Raw genomic sequence first — 20,277 nt, forward strand, 5'->3', positions numbered from 1 at the left:
GGATGTTTTTCAAAAAAAAATCTATCTATTTTTCCTTCATTTGAACACGCGTATTACTGCCACTGTATTGACAACGAGGACGACGTTGATAAGATTCAACTTTACACTGATTTTGTTATGTCAGAAAAGAATCAAAAATGGCAACTTATCTGATTTGCTTTTAATTGACAATTATTTCCATTTGGTCACGCTCCTTGAGATTCATCATGGTCAAATATGTCGTCGGCTGGTGTCTATGGCCAATTCCCATGTTCAGCACGTTGTTCAACTGTGCCACTTGAATTGATCACTGGCGAAGAAGCTCTACGAGATGGACAACTTATCGTCCATCGAAATTATCGAATTATCTCTTTTCCTGTTGTAAAACAGAAATTCATTCAAAATTCATTTCACACACAACACTAATGCAAAATTACTGCAAGAATAATTGTATTCGAATAATTCGAAGACAAATTCTGAAACAACAATAACCTACCGTCAGAACTTTGCTTTAGGCCAACAACAGCAGTATGAAAATTATATCGAAAATTTGCGTTATCTAATCGCACTGTTACCGCCGAAAAATTCCGCCATACTGGAATATATATTGGAATTTCTGAGCAGCGTAGCCGAAAATGCTGAGCCAGTAATCGACGAAGCCAACGATGCATCGGTGCGGTTTTTGTGGAGCTATTCTCCCTCTCTCTCTCTCTCACTCTCTCTTCAACTTTATTACCGCTCCTTGCTTGTTTGTTTCAGAGCGCTGGAAACAAAATGAATGCTAAAAACATCGCCACAGTTTTCGGACCGTCGCTACTACGTCCGGATATGACTAAACAAAAGCCCAGCCTGGCTCACAACGAAGCAGTCATCGCCGTGGTCGAGGCGCTCATTCTTTACCATCGACAACTTTTTACGGTAACAATGTTCCAATTCGATTGCATGAGAATTACAAAATTCCGCTAATCTTTCTGGACTTAGATATGATTAATAGCAATATTGATATTTGTTGAACTTTTCAATTCAGATAAAATTGTTCCAACTGTATTTTCTTGCAGGTTACAAAAGAGACACAAGATGAAGTTTTCCGGCTTCTGCTAGAGACTGATCCAGATTCTTTGGATACACTGCTTTATCGTCGCCTTCAAGAATATTCAACAACAGAAGAAAACGAATAACAAATCACTGTGAAATAAGGGAAACCAATTAAAACTGTCGTCATATGAATATTCTCTTGTATTTTTGAAGAAGAAAGTAAAAGAAGAACACACACACTTTCTCCGATAGCGCAAAGAGAATATTTTTGCAAAAATTATTATTCCATTGCAGAAACAACAGTGCACAGAGAGAAAGACAATTTCAAACGCTTTCACGTATCGTCAACGCATGGGATATTGCAGAAAATATCGTCGCCAATGTTCCAAATTGTAGTACTGTCATCGAACAACAAGCAAAGAAAAATTATAAAACAAAAATTATTACCTTTGCAATAATAAGCACTGCGAAATCATGACAAAATTCAGCTTATTCGAAAAAATATTAATCAGCATTGACACGCAGAAGCCGCATAATAACAGACACACACACACACGCAGAGAGGGAGAGAGAGGGGGAGGGGCAGATAGCAAGGAAGAAAAAGAGATTAAAGAAAAAAAACTGAAAAAAAATATGCATTACTTTTAAACTGGAAGAGAGCAGAGTTGTCATCAAATAGAAACAGATAGCCAAATAATGGCAGTTTTGTTGTCAATGACAATTTCAGAAATGACTTTATAAAATATACATCTCCGCCCATAAAGTTGAAGCATTAAAAGATGGCGGCAAACTGGGGAAATCAAATTTAAAAGGAGAAAAATCACTTTTCTTTTTATCACACGAGAAGAAAAAAGCGTGTATAATCAATAAACAAAGGAACACCTCTAGCACGCCAGGTTAGTGGGTGAACATGAACCGGATAGCCATGACGATTATTATTACCTAAACGCTGCATCATCAACGCATGACAATATTTTTTTCATATAAAATATCGAAGGCTAATTATCTTTAAAAATAAAATTTTTTTTATCATCAAAATTTGAAATTCAAACAATTTTTTAATTTCAAAGAAATTCTAAAAATGAATACATACCAAAAGAAAAAAAAGATAATTTCCTAACAGCAGCGTGAACCATCTGAAACATGTGATATTCGACTAACATTAATTCTTTGTTGATAATCAATCACCTCTTTGCTCGGTTCCTGTTGCAAAAAATAAACGATTAAAAATAAACGTATAATAAAATAACTTCAAAAAAATAATATATGAAAATTGTCAAATGTCATTTATTTTTGCACTTCCATTTTCTTTTTGCTACTTATCCATCAAATTCTTACTTTGTTCAAGATGGCTTCAGCTAAATCATAGAATGCTTTGTCTATGTTAATTTTAGCTTTTGCACTAGTTTCTAAAAATCGAATTCCGTGCTTCCCGGCTATTTCTTCGCCACGCTCTTTTGATACCATCCTTTTCTCTTCTATATCACATTTATTACCCAGAAGCATCTTCTCAACATCTTCACTTGCGTGCTACAATGCAAACTTGTATCCAAATATTTATTATTTGGAAAAAAATATACATTTTTATATATTATTCTTTGTTTCAATTTCAAATGAAAAATATCTATCATGTTATAAAATATGAACAAAAGTTGTTCAATTGCATTCTGTTATTTATTAGAAGCAAATCAAATACTGATGAAATATGAAATCACAGAAATTGAACAAAGCGAGTAAACAACATGTTTCCAAAGACTGATTCTGAATAAACGTTTACTTTCATTCATTACAAAAATTACGTTTTACAGATAGTAGTTACCTGCATTTCGTTAAAAATGTACAGTTTCATAATTAACATAAAAAACACCTATAAAAAATATTTGAATCCAAACAAAACTGCATGGAAATATTTCAATTAAACAGAAAGTAAAAAAGCAGATTAATTTTTTAAGTGTTCCACCGTTTTCATAGTTTGCTTGAAAACAGAAACAAACTGTCACATCACTTCACGTTGAATAAACTGAACTTGAACAATTGATTTACCGCTTTTGGGCAACTTTTCCCATCATACTACGATGGTATAAAATTTACGAGTGTTTCTGACATGTTTCAGGCAAAAGAAATTAAAATAATCAAACAGTAGGAAAATTGCAAGCGAAGAAACTACAGAATTTGTCAACCAAATTTGAACGTCCTTGTTGTTTACATTTGTTCACCAATAGCAACGAAAAGAGAAAATTTGAATGAGGAAAATCAACAAAACAAAAATTGTGATCGTTCACAGCAGTGTAGCGGAAATGATTTGCCCAATTTCCGCGCAGTGGAAAAGTCGAAGCTGTCAAACATTAGAAGAACCGCCAATTTCACAATTTGCAGCAGTGAAAAATTCGTCTAGAAGTTGTGCGTCCTTTTCAGTTTGCCCTTATCATAATTTCAAAAATTTGCCTTCCACTGCGGTAAACATGGACGCGATAACGCATCTGGTTGCTTTTCAGAAGACGTCACCAACTACTGCTATTATATAAACTAGTTCTATGACAAGAATGCACCAACAACATCTGAACACTAAGTGCAAACCAACCTGTCTTTGCTGACGTGCAATTGAACAATGAATCAACAATATTTATGTTAATTAAGATATTGAAATAAAATCACCATTCGCAAATAAGTTTGATTTATGTGCGGTTGCGCAAACAATGCAACAGAGAGATAACTGTTAACAGAAACAATACGAAAATACTTTTTTTTTAAACAAAATAAATTTTAAATTTGAAACCACAACAAAAAAAGCAATTGTTTACCTCTTCAATATTTCTCAACCATTTGGTTATATTTTCAAATGATTTTTGATTCGTAATATCGTAGACAAGCATGATGCCCATGGCGCCTCGGTAATAGGACATGGTTATCGTGTGAAACCGTTCCTGGCCAGCAGTGTCCCTAACGTAAGATGGTTTCAAAGTAATTCCAACGTATACACTGATACTGTGGCAAATACCAGATCTGCAATTTTATCTTCTTGCCTTTCAGCTCAATTGTCTTGATTTTGAAATCGATTCCTGGAAAGCGCATGGTAAAAAGGAAAATCGTTAAAATGACAAAGGAGATGATGATTCACAAAGCTAAATCAACGCTAGTATTGCTCATTCGCCTTAAACAATGCCGTTTCATCTAAAACACTGGAACACCGTGGAAAAAAAGCAATTGCATACCAATTGTAGAAATGAAGGTGGTGTTGAAAGCGTCATCAGAGAATCTGTATAAGATGCACGTTTTCCCAACCCCAGAATCGCCGATCAATAGAAGCTTGAACAACAAATCGTACTGTTTCTTAGCCATTGACTAAATTTAATTTATTTTTCATAAAAATTACAAAATCAAAATATTCGTTAAGAAATAAAGCAAGTTCAAAAAATATAAAACAAGTGTTATTATATACTTGATTGTGGAAAATAAAAATCTCATCGCAGAGCGGCTTATTTCACATTTAATATATCCTAATCGAATGTGTCGATAACGTCAATTACACGTCTCGCGTAAAAAGCATATGGGCAAAACTGCAAAAAATATCCTGCCAAGCTATACATCGCAGCTGAAAAATGTTAATCATTGAAATGGATGCATCAAACTAAAATATATCATTCAAGACACTGCAGCAGACAATACTGAAAACGCCAAAGTGAATGCTAATTCAATTAATTATGGATAAAATGTGACAAAAACTAAGTAAAAGAAAATCATGTTCAAATTTATAATACTGTAAACTACAACAAAATGACACTATATTAATGATAGATTAGCAAAACGATGACTTAAAACTGACTTAATTATGATATGTAAAAAATTTGTTATGTTTAATTTTAAACTTAATACCATTAAACTGACTACAATGATTTAAAAATTCAATGCTACAGTACAAACTTTGCCTTACACTCAACCGAATTTTTTTGTTTTAATGTTTGATTTCTTCTGATTTTTTTATTAACTAAAAATACATTTTTTGAAAATAAAAAAATGTTCTTCTCTCTTTTTGATATGCTTAATATTTAAAAATATAAATTTACCAACAGATTAGTCATAAAATGATTTGAAAAACATCTATTGTTGTTTTTCAATTCAAAACATGTAATAAAAACGAAAACTGATTATGATACAAAATTCGAAATTTTATTGTATAAATAAATAATTGATTAATTAAAATTAAAATTAAAATTCGAGTTCTACTTCGTTTTACATTTACTAATAATTTCCTTTCAATGAAATACTTTTCTGAAAATTTAAATTGATGCTATTAAAAATCAGTTTGCATTATTATGATTAATGTTAAAACATTCATAAACTTTTGTTTTACAAATTTTATTTAAAATCATTACATGAAAATGAATTTACACTTGCCAGTAGATAGATACGCGGGATGGATAAATGTAAATTATTTGTTAAACTGTTGTCGAATAAAGTGCTTCCATTTTGATAGCTTTTTCCCATGTATCCCAGTCTAGTGTCGTGTTTCCATCGGACAAAGAAAGACACCTATAAAATAAAAGTGGAAAATAAAAATAAAATAACTTTAGCCATTCATTTACCTAGCCAGTAGCAATAATTTATTCAACTGATCTGCATTCATGCTTTGTCCTCCTTGATCTTGACGCACTTTCACATAATATTGTTGAATTCTCTTTAAAATAGAATTGAGCAAATGAAAACTGCTCCATTTATAGAAATGTAAAAAATTAAACAAATACCTCAGAAATATTGTCAGGAATGCTAAAATCAAGAATTTTGACAAGCGACATATATTTGCGAATATTGGCAATAGCATCATTCGACAAATTTTCAACAGGATTTTCAATTTCATTATTCTTACGCAGACGAATAGCAATGTCACACTAATAAAACAAAATTTTAAAAGAAATATACATATTTATACATGTATTTTACCGGTAATGCAGATTTTTGACGTGAAAGTACCAAAACATTAATATCCGCTGGGATGGAGACTGTCTGCATTCCGTAAACATATTCAACACTTTTCTCTTCCATCAGATGTGCTATCGCCTTAAAATTTTCTTTTCCTGTTGAAAAAAAATTTTTAATTTAAATTTATTTCAATAAATAAAAATTAAAATTAAAAAATACACCACCCAAAGAATCCAATTTTGAATCATCTACAAGACGGTCATGAATGATCATTTGTGTATCGTCTGACAATTGCAAACAACTTTGAAGCAATTCTTCCTGGTCACTTTCGTAATCTTTACGCGGTCGAAATGATTGCCCATTCAATACATCCGTATCAAAATCGACAAACACTTTCTACAAGACAAACAATTTTAACATACTTAACAAAAATCATTTCAATGCAATATTTTCACTATAATATTAATAATTATTAATTAACATAAATAATAATTCACTTTTGTTAAAATCAAGTCGAAAAATTTGTTCAATTCATTCACCAACTGCTCATCGACGTCGTAAAAATTCAACGTCAAGCTTCCAACATTTGTTGAATTCACCCTTTTAAAACTGAAAATAAGTAATCAACAACATTACTATAACATGTAAAAAACTTATTTAAAGTTTAAAAATGCACTGCATCTTACACACGAGATACCAAATGACATAGCAAATATTCAGCCGCTAATTGATCGCCAAACAGTAACTTTTGAAACGAAATGGTCAAATTTTGTCGAGCAGCAGCCACGTCACAATGAAGACGTATGTCATCTTCATATTATAAAAAATATTAAAATATGAAAATGAAAATTCTAAAATAAACTTTTACTATAATTGAGAGAATTGAATTCCTTGAAATCAGGATGAGTGATTCGACTTCGACGAACTGCCATTACATGAATCGTCGAAAAAGGAAAAGGATTTCTCAAAAACAGAGGTGCAGTATATAAAAAAAATTTAATCAATCAAATAATTAAAATGCTTACTCGCCAATGCCTTGCTGATAAATGCCAACAATTTCAACTGGTTCATTTAGTTTAAGTGGTTCTTGCTCTTCACAAATCTTTAATGTTAATTACATAATATATTAATAAAATAACAACCTTTTGAATTATCACTTTTATAAACCATCTCTTTTGCATACGAAATTGCTGGGTGTTACTTTCACCGTTATCAACTTTAGCTCGTTTATTTTGCGAGTATTCATAACTCTCTTCCATACTAAAAAGTAATTTCATAATGTATAATGTTCAACAATTATATAAATGCATTTTACCAAGTAGTATTTTCAAAATTGCACTGTTGTCGTAAGATTTCTTTTACCCATGACGTTTCGCCAGGTATGCTAATGCAAGTATAAACTGTACGAGTATCCAACGTCGAGGCATCACCAACAAAATTGTCATAATTCTATTACAATATTATTCAATTCATTACATCTTACTGCCAACAGCCTACTTACTAATGTGGACAAATAATCTCTGAATAATCCAGTTTCAGTTGAAACTGCTGAAATATTGTCTGTGGATTGGGTTTGCGTATTCATCTTTGCAAAATATTCCACTCCACGAAAATCTTGTACCATGCAATGACAACGCACTAAACAACCTTCAGGAAGGTTGTTATTTCCATCCAGATGAATTAAACCAACCTAAAGTCAAGTGATGAAAAACATTTTTACAAAGTCTTACTGCATGTGAAAATGAAGAATAAAACTTTTCAATACTGAAAAATCAAAATATTGTGTACTTGAACAAATCTGTTTCCTTTTAACCAGTCACTGCAAAAATTTAGCGCTTCTTTTTTAAATTCAGCGTAATCTTTCCCTTCCTTCAAGCACACGCGCTCTAAAAAAATTGGAATCATAGAAACCATGTAAAAATCAATAAAACATCATACATTGCCATTTCAAACATTAAATATTCTCTATCATCATTATTTTAACATTCCCAATTCAAAAATAATTACTAATTCAATCTTGAAAATTTTTAAAGAAATACTGAAATAAAATTGCTGAAGAATTGACATAAAAATATGTTTTTACCAGCAATATTATCAATTTCTAATAAAGGAGAGTGCAAAAATTTATCCAAGACCATATCGTCAATCATTTTCCTTTTTCTCTGTTGAATCCAAAGCAAGGACAAATAGTCCTACAAAAACAAAATCAAGTTCTAATTGAAAAATAGATCATTATAAAAAGTCAAACTTCAACAATTGGTAGTATATTAATGTTTAAAATTGTAGCATACAAATTCGAAAAGATCATTATTATTTTCAATTTAATTTTTTTGAATTTTATAAAGGAAATATTAAAAGATTTGTAGTATTCATTTTTTCGTTGATTAGTACATACGCAAAAGATATACTGTCAAAAAGTGCGTGAAAATCACAATAGCACTATGGTGACATTGGCAGGCATTTCTTTCGGTGTGTAAGAGAAGAGAATATGCGTGAAATAGCAGTTCAGTCGAACGATCGAGTTGTGCAGTGTGGCATTTTAGAAAAGGTAAGAGTGTACGATTTTTGTATGATGATGAATTGTGTCATTGTGCTTTTGCTGTCTTATTCGTAGATTGATGCAAGTGAACAACGAGTCGGAAACCAGTACTAATCAAATCAAGGAATGGTCTAACTCGAGAACAAATTTTCACCGCATTTTTTTACTGGTCGTGGTTGGAGGAATGATATGATTATTTGGATGGCCATTACAGTATATTGGAACGCAGGATAAATGTAATATATAACGTGTTTGAACCGAACCGCTACAATAGCACTAAAGTATTGAATGTTAATAATTGGATGTGCAAAAGCTGACATCAAACTAATTTTTAACTAGAGTTCTGAGCTTCTGACTCTGTTTCATAATTTAAGCGAATTTTTTGGAAGTACAGATCGCTTTTCATACACTTTTGCTTCTTCGTTTACCAGAAATATATGTCAACCAGTTCTTTGCTTCATTCTGCTTTTCAGGCTTCTATATTTCACCAAAACTTATTAAGCGTGTATAAGCAACAGTTTTGCCCGTGTTTTGCTACTGCTAATTAATAGCATTTCAAAATTAACAGTAATCAAATATCTAAAACCTCTAATATGTTGTTCATTTTGTTTATGTTAAACTGAAGTTTGTTCAATTAATCATTCATTCCAGTTTGTATAAAGCAAATTATTTATCAAATGCATTTTTTTGTTCTTAGGCATTTTTTCAATTTCTTAAAATATCTGAAAATCGAAATTATTTATTACTGGTTTAAGAAAATCATCCGCAAATGAAACGTTTTTAAAGACGAAACTACTGTCAAGCTAAATTACCTTTTAAGCGACGATAAAAGATATGCTTCTGGCGTGGATAATCTCAAATTTCCAAGGTTGAAATTTTGGAGCATAACTCCACTAAGTATTTAAATTTGCTCCAATTTAATTATTATTACACGACATGCTCTGCTACATATTCTTAATATTGCTAGTATTATTTATAACTGTTGCGTATTCCAAATGATGTTACTTTGTTGATAATTGCACTGCTTTTTATCTTTTGGTACAGGCTGTTTGCCAAGACAAATGGCAATCTCTCTGTCACAATTGCATAATGCTTGTGCACATTTGGATTTATTCTTATCTGAAATGCAAAATGTAAAATTATTCAAATGGAAAAGAAAACTTTATTAAATACCTGATGAACAGGTAGGATTTCCATCGTTACATTGCCAATAGTACCATATATAATATTGTTCCCATTTTCCACAGATTCCAGAGTCAACTGCAGAATCGTAGCATTCGTCGTGGGTTTTGCAACAATTGTCGATTTCATCAACCGGAGTTCCACTTCCACCAAATCCACAATAGCATCCATAATTGTTGTAATAAATCATTCCATCAACATGGGCGGTACATTCAACCATGCAGCCAAGATTTGGAAGAGAATTTTCGGCAGAATTTGTGTAACACAGATAATCCAAAATACCATTGTCAGTAGCTAAACATGGAAAAGATTAATATACATATATATATATATATATTTGTAAAAAATTAAGAAAAAACACTCACTGGTAAATTGTTTTAGAGCTGAAGTAAAAACAACACCCGAATACATGGCAGAAAGTGTCAAGTAGAGAAGAACATGAGTAGTGCCCATGTCTACACTTTTTGCAGTTACAATTTAACTGACGAAGAAGAAGTTCTACAGTTTTTGTACATTTTATATTGCACTTAAAGCTTTGAAACGTAAAGATGCAAACATTTGTTACATCTTTGAACAATTTACAATCATCGAAGTAGATAAAAATATTGTTTACACATGTCACATGCAAGATTTGCTTTAGATAGCTTAATAAATTTATCAGCACATCAATTTGATATTTGCCCATTATAGTGAAAGCTGAAATTAGATGTCGCAGTTATTTTATAAACAAAATTATAATTTTAATATTTTATACTGACCAATAGAACTATTAATACAAAGTAACAGAAAATTAAAAAAAAAATGCATCAACTAAAAATTTTCAACATTTACAACATGACATAATAATATTGTATTCATCGTATACAATTCGTTTAAATTTAGAAAGTTACTTTTCGTTTAAACGATGAAACGTACATTCACTAACTTCACGAATACTGCAAAAAAACAAATTTACTAAACACCCACAAACGATGTAGTGGTTCTGGTGGTATGCGTTCATTGCAACCGCTTCAGTTTGCAAATGTACAACGGTCCAAAGTTGTTCACCAAAGATGGAATGATCAATTGGCCGTATTTGCAGGGGAAAAAATCGAATGCCATGGAATTTTTCAAATTGTCCACCATATTGTCCAAATTGACCACCACAATTTCCATATTCAAGTGATCAATTTGCAATTTGCGAAATACATTTTCAATGACCATGTCATTTTGAACTGGCGAAAGGCTGCACGTTGAATAAACTAAACTACCGTTCACTCGAAGCGATTTCAACCCATTGCTTATAATTGAAATTGTACAAGATAATAATTTTAGAAAAAAATTTAAAAATAATACCATATCAATTCTGTTTGTAAAAGTGGTAAATTGATTCGTTCGTTCGATCTTGATGGTTTGAAAAGGTTAATATCTTCGTTGATGCTCAGTCGATCAGTTGTACACGGTGCATCGACAAGTACCTAAACCAGCGACCGTCAGAAACGATTAAATTTCACATTTCAAATTTCATTTTATTAAAATAGAAAATAAAAAACACTTTATCATATTTTTCAAGTTCATCCCAATCCGAAGATGACGCATCTTTTCTTTTCAAAACCACACGTTCACGAATGCTACTATCTGAAGGAATATACGAATTGAGCATGCGTCTCAGCCGATTCATACGACTCAAGTTGACATCATTCAAAACGAGAAGTTCTGAAACAAAATTTCAAATACAAAAACACAAGCATGTGAAAAAATAATAATAATATTTCACCGGGCAACAAAGTTTCCAAAATAAGCAAAGATTTTCCTCCAGGCGCAGCGCACATATCTAACACTACGTCACTCGGCTCCACATTCAGTGCCAACACCGGTACAACAGATGCAGCATCCATTAAATAATATTCTGCATAATATTATTTAAACAAAAGAACAAATATGCATACTTGTGTTTTATGATGTATTTAAAGACAAAAGTGAAAAATGACTATTTAAACACTTCTTAGTGAACAATTAACTATGAAATTTGTTGCTAAATTGCGAGGAAAACAAAAATAGTAAAATACCTGTACATCCGTTTGAAGAAACAGGTGAAGGCTTGAAAACAGATATATCACCAGGCGGATATAGCAAAACTCTTAAATATGCTGGATATGCAATTTCGTCAGTTTGAATTGGAATATCTGGTAATGTAATCACGCATTCTTCCGACATGCTAAACCAAAATTCGACATGTAATACTTCGACTAAAGTCAAAATTACAAACGAGAATAGTTGAAAACAAATAAATAAATATATATATATACAATGGAAATACCTGATCAACTGTTGGTCATTTCCTCGTTGTAAATATTCACGAGAAGGGACAAAATCGGTCATTCCAAAATCTGTACGTATGTCGGAAATTTTTTCACAATCCACTTCGGCATACTGTACCCCAGTCTCTTCGGTGGACAAATGCTGCTCAGACGGTGATTGGAACGACTGGGACAACTGATTTTGGTTATTGTTCTTGTGAAATTTTCTAATTTCTTCCATAAGATCAAAAGCACCCTGATCGAACAACAATTCGGCCGATGCATTCGAGTTGGCTAAATTGTTCAACACGGCACAATATTTCGGGTCGGACAAAAGTGCTAATCGAATCGACGGCCATTTTTTTTGATAAACCGGCTCATAAAACATATCAAAATATTCCAAAGCTAAATTGCAAGCATCATATCTTTTATTAAACTAAAAATAACCAAATATAATTATAATTATAAATTTATTGCACCTGCTTACCCAATATCTTTTCGAATAATGACTTTTCATTCGCCTACTGAAACGCAACAATGACAACATTGTTAATATTCTGAAAAGCAACATTTTCAATAATTTTATCTGGTTTTCATATAAAAATTAACACGCCAATTCATGCCCAATTATTCAGACAAACAAAATTATTCTTCTTCAATAATTAACAAAACTGCAAACTCTACGTTGACAAAAATATTCCATTTTTCATTGAGTAAATGAGCTATAAAAGTTCATTTTGAATTTATTCAACACAATTTATCACAAGTTATCAATTCATATCGCCAACAATGTGTCAAGTTATAAAATGCGTCCGCATTTATTCTGAACATACTTATTTCAGACGTGACGATCATCTTAGCTGTACCGAAAACGTTAAAATTACACTGATACGGTGTTGTACCGGTTTAAATCTTCATTCATTTTACACAACACGCTGAAAATTATCATATTCTATACATTACCACATGTATGTTGTAAAAATAATTTATTTTCATAAGTAATAATCAAGCACAATTATCGAATAGGAAATTTTAATTAATCAGTTGAACAGATGGGATTTTTTATTTTTAAAAATGAAACAGAAATAAATCGATTGATTTGTTGATTTGCATATTTTTGTAACTTACTGTATAAAAAATTTTTTTTTAAAACAAACTGTGAAGTTGTGTATGAAGTAATTTTTAAATTAGTCTATTTATATTTAATTTGTTGTCAAAATTTTAACAATTTAAACAAATTTCATGCTAATCAGCTTTGAACAATGTACAATAAGTTTCAAGTTATTAAAAAAGAAATTTTTTTAATAATTATTTAAATTATTCAAGTTTGAAAAACTGCAGTTTTGATTTCATTGTATTTTATTTTATTTTATTATATTAGAATAAATTGTAGTTGAAATAATTCAATGCAAACGCAATAACTTTTCATCATGTCCAATGTTACGTAATCGTCAGGTATTGGATTACTGTAACTGAATGAGCAGCAAGTTGACAATGACGTTGCCAATAATCGTTTCAATAACGATCCGCTAGTGTTTTTTTTTCTACATCTTTCTATTCTGTAAAATGTATTATTCTTTTTATTTCATTGAACATTCAATATTTGTAGTGATAAATCGAATCGTTTTGTTTTATTATCATCTTTATTTAAAATTTGATTTCAGTATGAATATTGGTTTGAAATGTATATAGATATATATACAAATTGTTCAAAGATTGAAATTGCATAATTTCAGCGAATTTGATGAAAGAGATGAAAAAAAAGTTCCTGTTGCACACAATAATAGAGCAGAGAACAATGAATGGTGTTGAGCGTTGAAATACAAATTCTCATTGCCCGTATAGAACAAGCTTCGTCCACTACTGGTGAAAACAGAGACGACAGTAAGACGAATGTGCTTGTTGGTCATTATTATTGTTGACGATGAATTTTCGTTTCTGTTCTCTTCTCTCTCCCCCCCCCTCGCGACATGTGCCAACAAATACATTTCGTTTTCAGTTTCGAATGCTGTTGGCAAATTTCCAATGAGGGCAATGATGACGGTGATGATGATGCACGGCACGGGCGTGAGTGGAACAAATTATCCGCATCTTTCACACCAACGAGAGATGCCGGCCGATGACGAATGAGCTGCGCTGTTGTGAACGCGCTTCGACGTCGGTGTGTAATGTATTGACCGACAATTTCTCGTTTCATCCTACGGCGCCATTGTAAATATTTGCCCGGCCGCTGTGGACAAATAGACACAACGCTTAGCCAACACAGTTTTGACAACGCATTTTTATTGATTAATGCTTGGGCAGAATTTTCTTTCAGCCACCACTACTCTTTCACTTGCTGCTTGTTCCGCCGCCGCCGCCCAGCGTTGCGACGTTTCCAGCCGACCAACCAACTAACACACACACAACTAGTTGTTGTGTTTGGCTAGCTGAGCTAAGCAAGCTTGCTTAGCTTGTGCATTCGTTCGTTCAGTTTTACTGGCATTGGTTTGCTTGCTTCGTTATTGCCAGCTTTCTGAGTTTCGACGAATGGCGGCGTCCGAAGCGGCGACGGTGATTGGTCAATTCTATTGCGCCACAGTTTCTCCACCGGCTGCCGCGAGTTGATTTCGCCAGTTGCGTCAAGTGTCAGTCGTTGGTTCGGTCGTTTTTCTGGACAACCGAGCGGCTGGCTCATATCTCTCTCTCTCTCTCTCTCTTATAGCTGGATTCGAGTAGGCAAGATGTTGGCATAGCTGAATGTGATTCGAATTCAGCTGCGCCACATCCGGCCAGCTCGAATGCGGCCTTGTTCGTCGTCACCATCTTCTCATCTATCTATATCTGTTCGTCAATTATTGTATTGTTCAACTTGTCAGGTAAAAATCAATTGATAAATAATTATTGATAAAAAACAAAACAATACGCTTTGTTTCAGTGAAAACAGAAGAGACAATTTACTATTTTGAATTTTTTTTGCCATTTCCAAACGACGTCTGCCTAGCCGGACTTTACTCGGGACAATTATTGTTCACCAAATGTCGAGGAGAGCTGAGAAAATTTTTCACTGCGTCCTTCTTCTCGTGGATGAATTATTTTTTATTCAAAAAAAAATTTTTGATTTGTCGATTTGTTTCCATTTTTACTTGTGTGTATTGTTTTTTAAAATGGACAATACAAAAATGATCATGAACAACAAATAAAAATGAACAAAAGAAAAAAAAATCAGCGATTGTTGTTTTAATGTTGTAAAAAGTTGAAACGATAAAATGCGAATAAATAAATGAATGAATGATATGCCGTGCGCTGCAGTGGAAAATTAATCGATTGCGTAATGTTGAAAAAATGATTGACGCGCGAGCGAAATGAATGAATGATTCAACAATTTCACCAGCGCTGTTTCGGCGAGCGTAAATTATTCCATAATTTCACATTTCATTTTTATAATTTTCATCATTTCAATTAATTGAGAGAAAGGTGAATTTTTCGTTTCTCTTTTTTACTGAAGAAGAGCAACAAATTTTCGAGCAAATATGCAAATTATTCTGATCCAATGGAATGTTTGGAATGTTGTTGTTTTTGTTTTTTTCTAATTTATTGATCTTGTTAGAAAAAAAGAACATATTCCAAGAAATATATAATAATAAAAACGTGGGAATAATTTTTTCATTCAATTTTATTGTAATGTTGTTTTTTTATTTGCATTTTTTCTATGCTTCCAGAGTGCGGAAAGGGTGTGGTTCAGAGCAACTGTGCGCGCAGGGTTGTTTAGTACGGCCCGAGGGTTGCCAAAACCGGCCGTTTTGTTTCCCCTCTACTGCTCGACTGGCTATTTGTTTGTTTGCAGCTTCCTGTGAAAAGCGGCTTTTGTGCCAGCGAAACTGGCCACAAAATCCATTCATCACCAATATGATTTGAACATTTTAATCAACTTTATTATTTTTTTTCTTTTAATTCAAAAAATAAAAAAACAAAATATTTTTTTCCTATTATTTTCAATAGGCAACAGTTTTTTGTTTTACAATCAATATATACATTCAACTTTCGTATTGGTTACTGTAATTTGTTTCAATTCTCCATCTTCGTTTGTTCAACAAATTTTTTACTGTTACTGTTGTTGTTGTTTTTTAATTATAATAATTATCATCCACCAATTGTAAACAAGACAGCCATAAAGAGAAAGATGTTGTTGAATATGTCGTTGATTTGTTGGCCAAAAGTGGGGCATTGGTGAATCAGCAACGTTCAAAATACTGTTTTGGCAAACAGTCGCCCAACTGGCATATTTGTACAACAAACGTCGCCTACAAACGAACACGTTTTGGTCGTCAATTTTTCCATTACAACTTCGACAAATTTGCTGCTGACGAATCGACGAGAAAAATCAATCCAAAAATATGCAAATAAACAAATTAGTGGAAAAAAAATTAATAAATTCCTCTTTTTCAAATTAAACAAATTATTGGGACACATTTGAAAACGTTGAACAAAAAGCGAAGCAAAAAAATAATAATAATACGAAAAATCCCATTTCACCACGTCATCGTTTACTTTGTAAATACTGTTTGGAGATTTGAAAATTCACATTCAAAAGTGTATTTGTCAAATAAAAATTCCCTCAACTACAACCACAACGCTTGTTGCTTGCTTTGTGACGTAGCGCATATTTCTCACTCAAGCTGAATTATTTGCTATTTCACGAGCAGTTGTAGTTATTCAAAAGAAAAAAATAGATATTTATTTTTCAAATCAAAATTTTACCATAAAAAAATACACATACTATTTAAATTACAATCAGAGAATATTTGCATTGATAAAAATTCAATATTGGAACAATTTTATCTACGGATATTTTTACCAATTATTTCGCAATCTTTCGCAGGAATCAAACTTGATTATTTTTTACTGTCCAACATAAAAAAACATTTAAAAAATTGAAAACTTTGAAGTTGCAATAATTGTAATAGATTTAACAAAAATATCTTTATTTTATTACATAAATGAATAAAAGCTAGTTTATTTTTTATTTTTAAAAAATAAATGACTGTTCAAAAGCAATAAAAAACTGGAAAACTTGTGTGTTTGTGCAACAGTTTATTAGAAACATCATGACTTGATTGTTTCAAAAGAAAAAAAATTTTTTTTTTCAATAATTTTACTTAATCAAAAAATATTTTTTTAATTTAAAATTTAAACCGCCAAATCAACCCCATTAAACTGTACACTTTTCAACGAACTTGACGTTTGGCGACTGGTAATTGTACTGTACCCTTTTGTAGTTATAAATGTCTTCAGTCGATGCGTGAGCGATGAAGACGAGCGCTGAAAAATCTTACAAAGCTGTCATCTTAATTGGAGGACCACAAAAGGGTATGTATTGCATTTATTTTCAATATTGAGTAAAGCGAGTCAACTTTTACTCCATTTTCATCGAAACCAATCGTATATTATTGAAATGTTGGTAAATTGATTCTGCATTAATTTAAAAAACATATATGCATATGTAACAGTTTTAATGTGATTCTTTTTCTCCTCTTTGTGTAGATTGCAAGGAAAAATCTGATTTTTCTTTTCTACCTTTCAAACTTTCGTACAATTTTCTTCTACAAAGAAACTTTCTGAAAACAGCTGATTTTCAGAATTTCAAAATAAGTTAATAATGCAATTGCTTCAACAGATTTGTAATTTCATTTCACTTGTAATAATAATATTTGCAATAATTCGCAATTCGATTATTTGATTGTTGAAACATTATTATTCGCATTTGAAAATGATTAAGGTATGATATATTTTCACGTAATTAAGGTTGTTGTTGATTGTACTTTGAAATGTTGATATTTCAAATTGTAAATGTTACAAAATATTTATACCCTTTTAAAATTTTAATAAATTTGACATTTTAAATGAAACTTTCTATTTTTTTTCTTCACTTATCATCCAATGTAACATTTCTTTAATAACACTTATTCTTTGATATTTATTGACAATATTTGATCTCTGTATCATTCGTTGAGAAAGAGCAAAATTGGTGAAACTTTTTTAATGTAGATTTAATCTTTCCGCATGATGAAATTTGTTCTGTCTGAAACATATATTTTTTTTCAAATGTTTATTTGCAATGTAAATGCAAGCACAATTTGAATACTGATGAATAAGAATGGAAATTTAATATTTTGTTTCTTCTTCTTTTTCTCGGTATTTTTGTTAATGCAATTAATTAATTGTATGATGAAGGGACTCGTTTTCGACCTCTTTCATTGGATTGTCCAAAACCATTATTTCCCATTGCTGGAGTGCCATCGGTCCAGCATCACATCGAAGCTCTGACCAAGGTAAATCATTTTGCATTGTTGCTGCTTGACGAAAAGTTGGATGGAAATTTTCAATTGCAGATTCCCGGACTGAAAGAAATTTTATTTATTGGCTTCTATCAGCCGAACGATCACTGGGCAACATTCATAAGCGATATTCAAGGACAATACAGTACCGTTAATATTCGGTATCTCGTTTGTCGTTGTTTTCATTTTATTTATCACGTTTATTGGGAATGTGATTTTTTTCAAAGATATTTGCAAGAATTTGCTCCACTTGGTACTGCTGGTGGTATTTATCATTTTCGAGATCAAATTTTGCTCGGCGGTACTGATGCTTGTTTCGTATTGAACGCCGACGTATGTGGAGATTTGCCTCTGATGGAAATGGTCGACCAGTTGAACACCCTCATAGACCAACACAGTGCTACAGAAAACATTCTTCTCATGCTAACTACAGAAGTAAGCATTTGTTCGAGATTCATAAACGTTGCGTATGAACATGTTCATATTTTTATGAATAGGCTGCTCGTGAACAGTCGATGAATTTTGGTTGCGCAGCAATTAATGATTCATCTGAAGTAAGCATATTATTATTGAATAAATGAAAAAGATAAGAGAACATTTTCAGATAATACACTACGTTGAAAAACCGACCACATTTTTGAGTAAATGGATCAATTGTGGCGTTTATTTGATGCAGATGGGCATTATAGATACGCTTGCCGATGTGTTCAAAAATAAAACTTTGCTATCCAATTCCAACAAGTACGTACAATGACAATTCATGTCTTGTTTGTCCATTTTTTAATTATGTGAAAAAATTATTTTAAAATTTTATTCCAGTGGTTTCACATCCGAAGCGTTGGAAGCGATGAATTTTGAAAAAGATGTTTTTCCAAAAATCGCCGGCCACAGTATGCTGTTCGCGTTGAAAACCACTCGCTGGTGGAGTCAGCTGAAAACCGCGTCGTAGGCATTGTTCGATATTTTTCAATTTTCTCTTCTCCATTCATCAATTTTATCAGTGATTTTAAATTTTCAGAGCCGCCATTTATGCAAATCGTCATTATTTGAATTTATATCACACCATTCACCCGGAACGTCTGACACGCAACGGCGAACCGACTATCATTGGCGACGTTTACGTTCATCCGTCGGTTGAAATTCATCCTAGCTGTGTTGTATGCAATTTGATATAACTGCCATTTTTTCCATTCGCCCACTCTTTTCTTACACGATTATGCAAATCAATTTTCTTTTATCAGATTGGACCCAATGTAAGTATTGGGAAAAATGTCAAAATTGGTATTGGAGTTCGAATCAAAGAATCCATCATCTTGGACGGTGCAACGTTGCAAGTAAGTTTTATCAATTTGTTTATAATTAAGAAAAAGTAGTTTAAATAAATTAAATTTAAGGATCATTGTTGCGTGATGTTCAGCGTGGTCGGTTGGAATACGCATGTTGGTCTGTGGTGCAGAATTGAAGGTACAGCCGAAGGTCCCAATCCGAATATGCCGTTCGCGAAATTAGAATGCAAACCTTTGTTTCTACCGAACGGTCGTCTCAATCCTAGCATTTCTGTTATTGGTAAGGAAAATTTGAAATAATTCATCAATGTAACAACCAAATTTAAGCGTTTTTCACATCTATCTGTCCATCTATTCAGGTTGCAACGTTAGCATTTCTGACGAGACAATGATAATGAATTCGATCGTTCTACCACACAAAGAGTTGGCTTCGAATTACAAAAATCAAATTATTTTATAATTTTAATTTTCTCCTCATTCTACAAACAAATTCAGTGATTTGTTTTTCATATACAATTGTTGTTGACTTTGGTTTGGAATAATATAATTCAATACAATTTTACACAGTTTCCTCTTCATTACTTCTACACTTTATATTGGTACAGTGGTGACTGGTGTTGTTTGCCTATTTTAACAGGTGTTGTCGTTGATTCAGAGGAAAATTAGATGTTGCTTTTTAATTAAAACCATCGCTTGGGCAGCTTGAAGCGTGTGTGCTGGGCTCCAATAACAAACAGCAACTT

General features: G+C 32.2%; 7 protein-coding genes across 7 annotated transcripts; 3 read left to right on the forward strand and 4 right to left on the reverse strand.

Moving 5' to 3' along the window:
- Positions 1-216: 216 nt before the first annotated feature.
- Tsp_09740 (putative Rho GTPase-activating protein 6) lies at positions 217-1,157 on the forward strand. Its single transcript, XM_003374330.1, has 3 exons — positions 217-360; positions 739-897; positions 1,038-1,157. Exons 1-3 carry the CDS (start codon positions 217-219, stop codon positions 1,155-1,157), a joined length of 423 nt encoding a protein of 140 aa, XP_003374378.1.
- Positions 1,158-2,340: 1,183 nt separating this feature from the next.
- On the reverse strand, positions 2,341-4,353 carry Tsp_09739 (GTP-binding protein Ypt2). The gene is made up of 4 exons (XM_003374331.1): positions 4,227-4,353; positions 4,013-4,073; positions 3,816-3,954; positions 2,341-2,544 (listed from the first exon to the last, which is right to left on the reverse strand). Exons 1-4 carry the CDS (start codon positions 4,351-4,353, stop codon positions 2,341-2,343), a joined length of 531 nt encoding a protein of 176 aa, XP_003374379.1.
- A 2,889-nt stretch (positions 4,354-7,242) lies between these two features.
- Positions 7,243-8,239, reverse strand: Tsp_09738 (conserved hypothetical protein). Its single transcript, XM_003374332.1, has 5 exons — positions 8,180-8,239; positions 8,015-8,123; positions 7,720-7,817; positions 7,433-7,621; positions 7,243-7,380 (listed from the first exon to the last, which is right to left on the reverse strand). Exons 1-5 carry the CDS (start codon positions 8,237-8,239, stop codon positions 7,243-7,245), a joined length of 594 nt encoding a protein of 197 aa, XP_003374380.1.
- A 1,204-nt stretch (positions 8,240-9,443) lies between these two features.
- Tsp_09737 (phospholipase A2) lies at positions 9,444-10,105 on the reverse strand. Its single transcript, XM_003374333.1, has 3 exons — positions 10,018-10,105; positions 9,644-9,946; positions 9,444-9,589 (listed from the first exon to the last, which is right to left on the reverse strand). Exons 1-3 carry the CDS (start codon positions 10,103-10,105, stop codon positions 9,444-9,446), a joined length of 537 nt encoding a protein of 178 aa, XP_003374381.1.
- Positions 10,106-10,648: 543 nt separating this feature from the next.
- Tsp_09736 (hypothetical protein) lies at positions 10,649-13,841 on the reverse strand. Its single transcript, XM_003374334.1, has 10 exons — positions 13,756-13,841; positions 13,354-13,490; positions 13,013-13,058; positions 12,816-12,866; positions 12,419-12,488; positions 11,952-12,367; positions 11,701-11,849; positions 11,409-11,540; positions 11,185-11,347; positions 10,649-10,931 (listed from the first exon to the last, which is right to left on the reverse strand). Exons 1-10 carry the CDS (start codon positions 13,839-13,841, stop codon positions 10,649-10,651), a joined length of 1,533 nt encoding a protein of 510 aa, XP_003374382.1.
- A 60-nt stretch (positions 13,842-13,901) lies between these two features.
- Tsp_09735 (conserved hypothetical protein) lies at positions 13,902-14,538 on the forward strand. Its single transcript, XM_003374335.1, has 2 exons — positions 13,902-13,998; positions 14,405-14,538. Exons 1-2 carry the CDS (start codon positions 13,902-13,904, stop codon positions 14,536-14,538), a joined length of 231 nt encoding a protein of 76 aa, XP_003374383.1.
- Positions 14,539-17,219: 2,681 nt separating this feature from the next.
- On the forward strand, positions 17,220-19,994 carry Tsp_09734 (transferase hexapeptide-containing protein). The gene is made up of 10 exons (XM_003374336.1): positions 17,220-17,280; positions 18,145-18,242; positions 18,303-18,683; positions 18,746-18,802; positions 18,853-18,989; positions 19,068-19,193; positions 19,267-19,405; positions 19,490-19,582; positions 19,643-19,814; positions 19,894-19,994. The coding sequence occupies exons 1-10, from the start codon at positions 17,220-17,222 to the stop codon at positions 19,992-19,994; spliced, it is 1,365 nt and encodes a 454-aa protein (XP_003374384.1).
- Positions 19,995-20,277: the final 283 nt, after the last annotated feature.

Source organism: Trichinella spiralis, assembly GCF_000181795.1.
Source record: "Trichinella spiralis strain ISS 195 chromosome Unknown Scfld6, whole genome shotgun sequence".
Lineage (NCBI taxonomy): Eukaryota > Metazoa > Nematoda > Enoplea > Trichinellida > Trichinellidae > Trichinella > Trichinella spiralis.

What these genes read in the sequence shown, in the direction of transcription:
- Tsp_09740 (XM_003374330.1), top strand. Translation starts at nt 217, where the DNA reads ATGTCGTCGGCTGGTGTCTATGGCCAATTCCCATGTTCAGCACGTTGT. An exon ending in GAATTATCTCTTTTCCTGTT is followed by an intron (nt 361 to 738) that starts GTAAAACAGAAA and finishes TGTTTGTTTCAG; the next exon opens with AGCGCTGGAAACAAAATGAA. An exon ending in ACCATCGACAACTTTTTACG is followed by an intron (nt 898 to 1,037) that starts GTAACAATGTTC and finishes ATTTTCTTGCAG; the next exon opens with GTTACAAAAGAGACACAAGA.
- Tsp_09739 (XM_003374331.1), bottom strand. Translation starts at nt 4,353, where the DNA reads ATGGCTAAGAAACAGTACGATTTGTTGTTCAAGCTTCTATTGATCGGC. An exon ending in CACCTTCATTTCTACAATTG is followed by an intron (nt 4,074 to 4,226) that starts GTATGCAATTGC and finishes TGCGCTTTCCAG; the next exon opens with GAATCGATTTCAAAATCAAG. An exon ending in AAGATAAAATTGCAGATCTG is followed by an intron (nt 3,955 to 4,012) that starts GTATTTGCCACA and finishes ATCTTACGTTAG; the next exon opens with GGACACTGCTGGCCAGGAAC.
- Tsp_09738 (XM_003374332.1), bottom strand. Translation starts at nt 8,239, where the DNA reads ATGATCTTTTCGAATTTGTATGCTACAATTTTAAACATTAATATACTA. An exon ending in AAGGAAACAGATTTGTTCAA is followed by an intron (nt 7,622 to 7,719) that starts GTACACAATATT and finishes ACTTGACTTTAG; the next exon opens with GTTGGTTTAATTCATCTGGA. An exon ending in GAGATTATTTGTCCACATTA is followed by an intron (nt 7,381 to 7,432) that starts GTAAGTAGGCTG and finishes ATATTGTAATAG; the next exon opens with AATTATGACAATTTTGTTGG.
- Tsp_09737 (XM_003374333.1), bottom strand. Translation starts at nt 10,105, where the DNA reads ATGGGCACTACTCATGTTCTTCTCTACTTGACACTTTCTGCCATGTAT. An exon ending in AGCTCTAAAACAATTTACCA is followed by an intron (nt 9,947 to 10,017) that starts GTGAGTGTTTTT and finishes TTCCATGTTTAG; the next exon opens with CTACTGACAATGGTATTTTG. An exon ending in AAATCCTACCTGTTCATCAG is followed by an intron (nt 9,590 to 9,643) that starts GTATTTAATAAA and finishes TTTGCATTTCAG; the next exon opens with ATAAGAATAAATCCAAATGT.
- Tsp_09736 (XM_003374334.1), bottom strand. Translation starts at nt 13,841, where the DNA reads ATGACCAACAAGCACATTCGTCTTACTGTCGTCTCTGTTTTCACCAGT. An exon ending in AATGACCAACAGTTGATCAG is followed by an intron (nt 11,850 to 11,951) that starts GTATTTCCATTG and finishes ATTTTGGTTTAG; the next exon opens with CATGTCGGAAGAATGCGTGA. An exon ending in CTTGAAAAATATGATAAAGT is followed by an intron (nt 10,932 to 11,184) that starts GTTTTTTATTTT and finishes TTCAATTATAAG; the next exon opens with CAATGGGTTGAAATCGCTTC.
- Tsp_09735 (XM_003374335.1), top strand. Translation starts at nt 13,902, where the DNA reads ATGTGCCAACAAATACATTTCGTTTTCAGTTTCGAATGCTGTTGGCAA. An exon ending in TGATGATGCACGGCACGGGC is followed by an intron (nt 13,999 to 14,404) that starts GTGAGTGGAACA and finishes TCGTTCGTTCAG; the next exon opens with TTTTACTGGCATTGGTTTGC.
- Tsp_09734 (XM_003374336.1), top strand. Translation starts at nt 17,220, where the DNA reads ATGAAGACGAGCGCTGAAAAATCTTACAAAGCTGTCATCTTAATTGGA. An exon ending in TTCTCATGCTAACTACAGAA is followed by an intron (nt 18,684 to 18,745) that starts GTAAGCATTTGT and finishes TTTTATGAATAG; the next exon opens with GCTGCTCGTGAACAGTCGAT. An exon ending in AGTCAGCTGAAAACCGCGTC is followed by an intron (nt 19,194 to 19,266) that starts GTAGGCATTGTT and finishes TTAAATTTTCAG; the next exon opens with AGCCGCCATTTATGCAAATC.